The following is a 10,359-nucleotide window of genomic DNA, read 5'->3' as shown; positions in this document are numbered from 1 at the left end:
ATACACACTTTTGGAACTGTAATATCCAAACAATATTATGCTCTTTCTTAATTAACCTTGATAGCCACAGATTTGGAACATCGGCTGCTTCGTCTAAGAGGGCCTTTTGATCCTTTCGTTGTAAATTTACAGTGAGAGGATGTTACTCTGAAATAAAATGCCTTTTATTCTTTGGAACATACCAATTTTTTTTTTAATTCTTTGAGTAATGATGTGGTATCCTTGTTTAAGAAAACATTTATAAAGTACTTAGCTTGGTATCAGGCACAAATATGTAGTTACCATTGTTACTATCATAAAAATGGCTTTATTATTTTTCAAAAAGCCTTTCTGAATGGAAAGGAAATACAGGAACCGAATTGTCCGGGTTGTGCTGGCCACTCCACATAAATCAGCTCACCCTGATTCCAGGCACTGTGCTCCCTGACGCTCCTTGACAGCCTCCTGGCCCTCTAAGAGCATCTGACCCTCAAGATACTCAGGCTTCGGATGCTAAGGGATCATCCAAAGCACCTGTCATTCTGTCCTGCTTCCCACAGAGGGCCGAGACAAAGGGTGCTGTTTCTCTCACAGCGCAGGTACACCCTCCCCCCTCAGCCTGAGAAGGCCATCCACAGATATGGTAATTAACATACTGTTTTTTACTCTTGCTTTCATAGTTAATCTTCAAAGCATGAGAGCAGTTCGCTAGTAGATTGCACAGTAAGAATACAATAGATCTGAAGTGAGGCCAGCCTGATGAATACAAATACACTCAATGGCCCATTCTGTGGAAAATACCTGGACGTGAATCCCAACTTAAACTACCAAGTTAAACACTTACTATGAATGTCTTTTGGATCAACAGGTAGCAGTAAATCTCTAATTTTCAGAGAAAAGCCATTCTTTGGTTTCTTCTAGGAAAAAACATGTGAACCTACTTAAAAGAATCACTGTCTAGACGGCTGGACACAGTGGCGGTGGCTGCTGGACGGTTAGCCAGACTGGTGCTTGGTCTGAGCCTACAGGGCATTTAGAAGTAAGTGTCTGTGTAGCTTCTTCAAAGAGAAGGGCATGGGATTCTAGCCTTTTCTACCTTGGAAGGAGCAGGTTCAAAAGGCCAGTGCTGAGAAGTCCAGAGCACTGTATCCTCTGGAACACATTTGGCCGGACATGAATCGTACTCTTCTGTCCTCGCTGCGGGCTCAGGGCAACTCACAAGAGAGGCTTCCCTTTCTCTCTCTCCTCTATCACATCTGCTGCAAATAGAAATGACAAAAATAAGCTGCCTTTATTTTTGAAGGAAAAACAAAATAAGGCAAAAACAGAACCAAAACGCAACAGGAAGAAGACAGCAACATTGTTTTCAAAGGCATCAAACTGCAAATTCTAGTCCGATAGCAGGGTAAGAATGGTACTTCCGGTCTCCAGACATCTCTTGTCAAACAAAAGTACATTTCTCCATTGAAATAAGCATAATGTCATGTAGGGGATCAGATGCCATCTGCAATAGAGTTGGTTTTTAGTTTTTCTTCTTTTGGCCAGTGAAGCCACTCATTGCTTTAGTGATGCCCAAATAGTTTGATATAAGCAGTGCTGGCCTGATTGGCATGATACTAAAGAAAACACAAGAATAAACGTTATTAGTGATTATTCATGAAAGCATCTTTACCAGCTCGGCTGGAAACCAGTGTCACTTCTTGTCTCAGAGGAGTCACTTATTCATGGATGCACACATCATGCAGCTCAGTGCTACCTCCTCAGGGTCACTGGCCTTGTCCAGGTCTCTAGAGCTCTCCTGGCTTTAGTTACATTATGCAGCTCATTTTGCATTTTCCCAGTTTCTGAAGCATCACTGCACCATCTGACGGCTGAGAATATGCAGTGGAGTAGGGAGATGAGCCAGGCTGAAACCCTAGCTCTGCCATGTGCAATGCCAGCCTAAGCAATGCTGCCCACAGGTCTGTTTCTCATGTGTGAAATGAGGTTTCTTCCGGGGACTGATGTGAAGATGAGATGTGGTAACTGGAGGAGTCCGACCCAGCGAGGGCCCCAGGATCTGTCTGAGCCCCCCGACCTTTGAGCTCCACTTCCGGTTGGATCAACATGTTGGCAAGGCCACTGTTGTGCGCCCCCCTGACCTTGGAACAAAACTTGGGTCAATTAGCATGTCAGCAAGGCTGTTTGCTATTTGCTCCAGAAACTGTGGCAGCCTTACTGGGAAGTGACCCCTCTCTGACTCCCCAATATACTACTGTAAAAGAATTACATAGCTCTCTTATACATCCTGAGTATACGATAAAATCTTCCAGGAAGTCCCCTGACCGCTCCCCTTTGCTCTGATCACTTACTATTAATTACAATGCTTTATCTCCATGGTCACAATAGAGGGTGGGCTGAAGTTCTTTCTAGGCAGAAATAATCTTGACCTTTGGAAGGCCCTTCAAAATACATTTAAGGTAAACTTAATCCTTTCTTCGTAAAATAAGATTAGGCCAAAACTGGCCCAGGACACCTCCGCCCTCTCCAAGTGAAATAGATAAATATATTAGGATTCCTCAAATTAAGTTTTAGATCCCTACAAAACTGTATAAGTATCATTCTTTATTAAGATCCATAAGAACTAATATCTATTCTTGAGATTTTCTTTTCTCAGCACCATTCCCAGTAATCACAAGATGGCTGCTGCACCGCATCAGCTGATAATCATCTCTGCTTACCGGAACCGCTTTCCCGAAACTGCATTCCATGGAGACCCACCTACAATTGCGGAACTACACTAGACCCACCCTCAATCCAACCCTGAATAGAATCTATGTTCCCTATTCTTAAAACTTTATGAGCTGATAATTGAAACACGTAGTCCCTCTCCCTTTACTTGCATGTAACACGTTTTCAATAAAAACGCACGATGATTCCTAGCAGTTGTCATTCCTCAGAGAGCGATCTCTGAGGGGTGTCTGGCAAAGGACGTGCATGAAAAGGCATCGAGGCCTCTGTCTTCTGTTCACCTTCGCCGCCTCCATCAAGATAACCCACCCATGCCGAGGCTGGACCCTGGCAGGTAACTCCTCAGATGTTTCACAAGACCAAGCTAAGACTTCATTTTCTCCATCCCCACCTGCTTAGCATGCCATATATATACATGCTTCTCATTCCACAGAGTATTCTGACCACCCCCACCCCAAATCTCGACACTCACCGCTTCAGAGCGAGGAAAGGCATAAAGCCAGCACAGTAAACCTGAGACGGATCTTAAGGGTGGGTAAAGCAGAGGGCCCTGCACTCGTCTCTGCCTGGGCAAGACAAGATCTGGACTCCAGTCAAGTGTTACCTTCTTGGTGAAAACTCCCCATTCCAAGAAACACTTTGTCATAAGGTGTGTGCACTTGCCACAGAAAGACAGAGAAAGAGAGAGAAGAAAACTGAGAAATCAACCTTCCTCCCCAGGAGAACGGCCATGCTGCAGTCCCTTCTCCTCTGTTCTCTTCTCGGGATTTTGGGCATCCACATGTGTGTGCTGGGCATGATTTTCAAGCCAGCAAGCACACACAGCACTCTCCCAATTTGTTGAGTAACTGTCTAAAGGGATGTTTCATGTGATCCCCTTCACAGGGCCTCTTCATGTTTTCCTGCCTTCTCAGAAAATATCTGTCTCAGAATGTGGCCCAGAACCAATGTGTGAGAAAAGTATCTCTTTCACAATCATTCAGAGTAGAAAAATCAAGTCTCGAGGGCCAGCAGGTGTGTGATGGTTAAGGTGCTGGACTCACACATGGCCAACCATGGTATGCGTTCTGGACCTATGGCTTGAAAATAACACTCGGGTGTGTGTGTGTGCATGCCCAAAATTATTATTTTTTTTGAGAGTTTTTTTTTGCTATAGGGCACGTGCGCTCGCCAGACAGACAGAGAGAGACATAGAGATAGAAAGCAAGAAATCACCCCCGGGGGGATGGCCACTCCGCAATCCCTTCTCCTCCATTTTCCTCTCGGGATCTTGGGCACGCACACACACGCACCCGGCGTGAGTTTTAAGCCACCGGGTCCGGGACACGAACTGCGGTTGACTACGTGGGAGTCCAGTGACACAGCCATTACACTAACTGCTGGTCCCAACATGCCCAAAATTTGGAGGGGAGGAGAAAGGATTGTAGTGTGGTCTTCTCCCCTGAGGGGTGATTTCTCACTTTCCCTCCTCTTTTGTTGTTTCTCTCCAGTGATTGCACACACCCTATGGCAAAAATCTAAAAGAAAAAGAAAAAGAAAAAGAAAAAGAAAAATCAAAATCAAAATCAAGTCTCATGTTCTTACAGTTGGCATTATACTACTGAGTCATTGAGAAAGTCATGATGCAATTTTGCATAGAAAAAACACATCATGACTTTTCTGATGACTTAATACATTATAATCTACTATCGATTGGCAGTGTGAGGACACACACTGCCCAATAAACAGTGCCTTACACTAATCTACAGACTCTCACAAAGATGGTCTCTGTGTCATAAATGAGGAAACTGAGGCCTGGGGATAAAAGAGCATGCTTAGAGATCAGAGTCCCCAAATTCACCTTATTTATCAAAACGTTTTGCTCTGCTTCATGCACCCTCAGTTGGCCATACGGATCCCTCCCATGCTAGCTAAAGCCAGGAAGGGTGATAGGACACAGGAATGACTCTGCCGACTGCATGAAGTAGACATAATGAGCTAAGGAGAACAGAAATTCCCCTATGCAGGAAGGCCACGGCTAGCAGCCACATAATGGGCATGAGGAATGAGAGCCATGTTTAAGTGACTGGGGAACTTTGTCACAAGGAGCAGACTGACATGTAGGGCTGGCGGACAAAGGTAGAACCAAGAGACGTGAAATGAGACGGTACAGATCAGCAGAGGGGAGTGGCACAGCAAGAACTGAGCTTGCCTGCAAAGCAGAGACGCCTCCGAGGGGGAAGTATGGCTGGATGACCTGCCACCACCTAGAAACTGGATTGATGTCATGGGAATCAACTGCCGCTCCAGCTATTTGGCCCTGACATCTTTGTAACTGGGTCAAAGGCCCACAAGTGGCAGCTGATGAATTTTATTATCAAAAGCCACTGGTGAACAGAGAAGAATGGGTAGGGGTGCTTCCCTGTGTTTTTGATGATTTATTTATTATTATTTTTTTAGTTTTTTTTTGCCATAGGATGTGTGCCCTCATGAGAGACAGAAAGAGGGAAAGTGAGAAATCACCCCTCTGGGGGATGGGCATGCTGTAATCCTTTCCCTTTCATTCTCCTCTTGGGATTTTGGGCATCATGCACACGTGCCTGCCTGGGTCTGGGGCTTGAACCATCGCTACCCATGTGAGATCCAGTGCCTGAACCACCATGCCACCTGTTGTCCCCAACTTTCTTCTGTTTTTAAGAGGTGCGTTTTAAAAAGATATTTGTACCTCTGAAGTCCTTTGTAACCATCACATAGCTCAGGTTGATTACTATCACCTGCTCTACCCACCATCACTTTGTGAAGCACTAGGCTACTGTCTGGCTTTGCCTTTGGAACCCTGTACTTGAGGAAGCCTGGGCATGGTATCTATTCCAGCAAAACTACATCATGAAGAACATAAGAAAAAGCATTTATTCTAAAAAAAATATAATTCATTCTGTCTGTACACTACCCAGTAAACCAGCTTCTATTCGACAATGCAATACTAGCTTGGTGAGAAGGGCCTGATCTTATTTTCTTGATTCGGGGAATATTACAACTATGCAAATTCGAGTCTACGTAAGGCGATAGGACATGACAAGGCGACAGTGATAGGACCTACCAGACTTACTTGATTTTCTTTTTTAAAATCCATACATGGGACCAGCAGATGGCATAATGGTTATGTTGCTAGACTCCCATGAAGTCAAATGTAGTTCAAGTCCTGGACCTGGTAGCTTAAAACTCATGCCAGGTGTGTGTGTCTAGAGGAGAATGGAAGAGAAGGGACTGCAGCATGGCCATCTCCCTGGGGGTGGGAGGGGATTTCTTGCTTTCTGTCTCTCTGTCTCTCTTCTGTCTCTCTGGTGAACACACGTGCCCTATAGCCAAAATCTGTTTTTTAAAAAAAGTTTATAGGCTTACCAGACCTTTTTTTTTTTGAGATATTTTTTGTTACAGGGCTATGTTTACCAGAGAGACAGAGAGACAGGAAATAAGAACTCACTCTCCAGAAGGGATGGCCACACTGCAATCCCTTCTCTTTCATTCTCCTCTTGGGATTTTGGGCATGCATGCACATATGCCTGGCATGAGTTTCAGGCCACTGGGTCCAGATCTTGAACTGTGGTCAGCCACATGGAAGTCTAACACTTTAAGCACCATACCAACTGCCAGCCCCTTACCAGATATTTTTTAAGTGGTTCCTGATGGGATTTGGAATAAACTCTTGGTTTGCGCATCAGGGAAGTAGTAGAAGCTGATAGTGTTACCTTTTCAAGAACATCGCGAAGTAGAGGAACTTGGGCACGTACAAGTACAGTCTTTCCTGCAGGACGGCATCTACTATTTTCCTGACTACATACTCTGGTTCCAGAATGGGCAACAGCAAAGAGCTGCCAGAAAAAAGAAATCCAAGTGAACAAATTAATAAAAATAGCTCAAATTAGGTATGACAAGTTTGTAAGACATTATCATTTCTTTTTCTTCCAGACGTCGTCTCTTTCTATGACTCTCTAATTAACGTGTGAAGAATAACCTAACTAAAGTCTGTGAGGGAAAATGATAATTCTTTATTTTTTTCAAAGAATTATTTTATTGAACTTTATTTATTTATTTATTTATTTAAATTTGACCAGAGAGGGACAGAGCAAGAGAGGAAGAGAGAGAGAGAGAGAGAGAGAGAGAGAGAAAGAGAGAGAGAGAGAGAGGCTACCTGCCAACCTTGAAAAATGATAATTGTAATGAATACACTGATGTTACCATATACATATATTTGAGTTCTATTAAACAAATGTTCTGCATGTTGTAAAGCAAGTTGCTGAAAACCAGCTGCCTGCCGTCTTCATGACACGCAGAGCTGGGCAACCATGCCTGCTGTGAACCGCGTGTTCGCGTCCCTCCAAGGCCACACACTGAAGTCTAAGCCTGCAGTGTGATGGTATTAGCGGCGGGGTCTCTGGGAGGTGGCCAGTCGTGAGGGTGGAGGTCTGAGGACAGGGATTGGTGCCCTTATGAGAAGAGCAGTGAGACCGCTCGCTCTCTCTCCTGTCCCCACTTGCTCCCTGCTGCGAAGTGAGGGTATAACCATGAAAAGGCAAACTGGGAAGCGTGCCCGCCAGACGTGGGGTCTGTGTGCAGCACTTTCACCTGGGACTCCTAGCCTCTGGAATGTGGAAAAAGAAATGTGGGCTGTTTAAGATGCTTTGAATCTGGTATTCTGTCATAGCTGCTGTGCTAAGAAGTGCCCCTTCAGTGACTTCTAGTCCTCCTGGAGTCAGGAAGAGGGCAAAATGGGGTTGGGTGCCAGAAAAAGCACAAGTGGGAGAGCCTGCGAGGTGGCAGAGAAATCTGGGATTGCAGGCTGGTTACTTGCTGGACACTGCCTTGATAAACCATGGCATTCAGCTCCGTGTGCTAAACACACACATCTACTAAGAAGGACAGGACTCTGAAATCATTGATAAATCAAGCTGGGGCTTAGAAAAGTATCTTAGATGATTTTAAAACACAGAACAAAACAAACAGCTATTTTTAATGTGGTTTATCTGAAATCCAAATACGTACCTGCTCTTACAACCTTCAAACATTCCGGTTCTTATAAAAAATGGGCACACAATTGTAGTTTTGATCCCCTTTTTGTTTTGGGCATACATTTCTACAAACATAGCTTCGGCAAATCCATAGGCTGCAAATTTACTTGCACAATAATCTAAAAAAGACCAACAATGATAACGTATGTTCTGAAGTCTGAAAGTGTTGTTATGTTGTTCAGGACACTAATTACAACCGAGAAGCCATGACAGTTTCAGGGCTCTGCTCTCTGCGATCTCGGCCCCTCCCACAGGAAGTGAGCAGTGACTGGGAAGGACCCTGGTGGGCTGGACTCTGGGAGAGAGCGGCTGTGGGGGTCCCACCATGGGTCACGCTAGCTAGCTTTACTTAGGAGTTCATGCATCCTCAGACCCCATTACATGGGCACAAGACAGTCGCTGTCTCAAAAACCTTCGACCCCAATGGGTTATGAAGACATACAAAAGAAGAACAAAAGTTGTGTGGATGTAGGGATCTGCTTAAAAGAAGTCTGCACGGTCATGAAACTCGTAAGTCTTTTTTCCAACTGTAACTATTTTTTCCACTTTCAGAGAAAAACAAAGGACTGCTGCTAGCTTCCACCTTCTTTTCTTGTTATATATTGAGAATGTAAGGGAGAATGGCAAGTGGAGTTTACGTCCACTTTGAGCTTTCTGTCTTCAATCACTCTGACTTTTAGAAAAGATCTGAATAGTTCATTCACTGAGTGAGAATGTTTGGAGAAGAGGTAGTTAGGTGAGGAAGTACCATCCTGTGCCTTCCTGGACACAGAGAGAGGCATCCCTCCCTGCTCTTTGCCATGCAGCTACTACCACCAGCAAAGTCAGGTTACAAGTGCCAGCCCTGGTGGTGTGCTGCCCACAGAGTACACCAATGTCCTCAGCAGGGTGGCTGTGGGCAAGAGGCCAGAAGGAGGGAAAGGAAAAAGAAGCTTCCAGAGTCATTTGAATAAATGCAGCTCACTGAGTGCCTCTACCCACAAGAGTCTGACGAGTCCATATGACTCAAGACCTAGACAATCTGTACCTGAAACTAACACCCAAGCTGGTTCTGCTGCAGGGCAATGTGGAAATACTTAAGGTGAGCTGGTGAGAGAGTTTTGCATCTGAAGATAGAAATGCTGTGTCAGGAAAGGGGTTGATTAGAGCAATAAATATGCTTGTGTGATTTCAAGGGCTTGTGACTTATCAGATATCTAAGAGAGAGGTCAAAATAACACCCAAGGCATTCTAAGAAGGATAGAGGAAGGAAGGTCCAGATTCAGGGAGTACAGGCTGGTAATAGTTTGGGTAACTGGGTGATTCTGAAAAATCTATTCCTGTATCTGAGACATATTAAGCAAAGACTAGTTTTTGTAAATCTTGAACGGTGCTGCTTAGCTTGAAAGCATTAGGAGATGCCTAATGGGCTGACTGTCCCTTCTGTCATTGGAGTGTGGCTGCTGCTGTTTGGTAGGTTGAGTCCCAACGATCTTCGTAAGCTGGGATCCAGGCCATTTGTTTGAGGGTATGCCCTAGCAGGTAAGGTCAGGACTTGTGCTCCTCCTGGAGCTAGCTCCCAAGCTCAGCCCCCTTGCTTCCCAGCACCATTGAGAAGTCAGTTGGCTGTTGCTAGAAATGTGAAAATGGTTACCACTTCTTGCAGGGCTTCAAGCAACGGAAAGGCACGGAGGTTAATTTTAGATTTATTGGAAAACTTGCTTCAAACTTATAGCAGATCACTTAATGGAAACTTCAGAAGGTGGGGCAGTTCTCCTTACCACACTAATCCCTTTAAGAGGTGAATTTGGGGGGACAGTGTTGTCTTGATCACTTCTGCAAAAAATATTAGTGAGGTCTCTCTCTGTCTTTTAAACCCAGGGGATTGCATAAGACCTAAGGATTCCCAAGGACAGAGTCCAACTTCATTTAAGTGTATCTAGTGTATCTGATAGAAAGCTTGTTGCACAATACAATCCTCAAGCAAGTGTCTCATGAACCATACTTCTCAGTTTATTACTTTATTATTAGTGCATTGAGCTGATTATTTAGAACTCTTGCCTAAGTTAAAGTGGTAAGAAATTTCGCAATTGTGAAATAGTGCATTCTCTTACCTGCCAGCCCATTGACTCCAATTAATCCAGCTGAACTTGAAATACAGACCAAATGTCCATGGTCATTAGCAACCATGGCAGGTAGAAAGGCTTTATAAGTCTATGAAGAGCAAAGGGAAACATATAATGTTTAATACCTGTACTTTTCTCAGCTATTTACATGATCATTGCAATTAAAGCATTGTGGTGTTTTTTTTGTTGTTGTTGTTTGTTTGTTTGGCTCATAAAGATACCTGAAAGCATTGGGATAGAACTTAACCATCTTGAAAGTAATCATTTTAACCTGCTAAATCAAATTTCCTGTGTAATTCCCATATTACTAAAAATGATTTATTCAGTTTCATAGTTTTGCTCGTATTTGACTTTCAGTAACATCATATTATGACAATAATGAAGTAGAATGGGAAAATCTTAGCTGCGGCAGTGGTAATCCAAAAACTACAAAGACTCCTTGAGGATGTGATTATTTAGGTTTAAACTGCCTCTCCCCCCACCTTATTTTGACATTT

At 44.0% G+C, this 10,359-nt stretch overlaps 1 protein-coding gene across 1 annotated transcript in view; it reads right to left on the bottom strand.

Annotated features, from left to right (window-relative positions):
- Window positions 1-222: 222 nt before the first annotated feature.
- Window positions 223-10,359, bottom strand: part of SDR16C5 (short chain dehydrogenase/reductase family 16C member 5) — an 18,940-nt gene continuing 8,803 nt past the window's right edge. The window contains exons 4-7 of the mRNA XM_006140869.3: window positions 9,851-9,950; window positions 7,732-7,876; window positions 6,438-6,560; window positions 223-1,595 (exon numbers count right to left, since the gene is read on the bottom strand). Coding sequence (XP_006140931.1) covers window positions 1,502-1,595; window positions 6,438-6,560; window positions 7,732-7,876; window positions 9,851-9,950 — 462 coding nt within the window. The 3' untranslated portion in view covers window positions 223-1,501. The remainder of the gene's footprint in view (window positions 1,596-6,437; window positions 6,561-7,731; window positions 7,877-9,850; window positions 9,951-10,359) is intronic.

The sequence above is a fragment of the Tupaia chinensis genome, unplaced genomic scaffold (genome assembly GCF_000334495.1).
Source record: "Tupaia chinensis unplaced genomic scaffold, TupChi_1.0 Scaffold000046_3, whole genome shotgun sequence".
Taxonomy (NCBI): Eukaryota; Metazoa; Chordata; class Mammalia; order Scandentia; family Tupaiidae; genus Tupaia; species Tupaia belangeri.
This window is presented reverse-complemented; position numbering and strand designations above follow the sequence as displayed.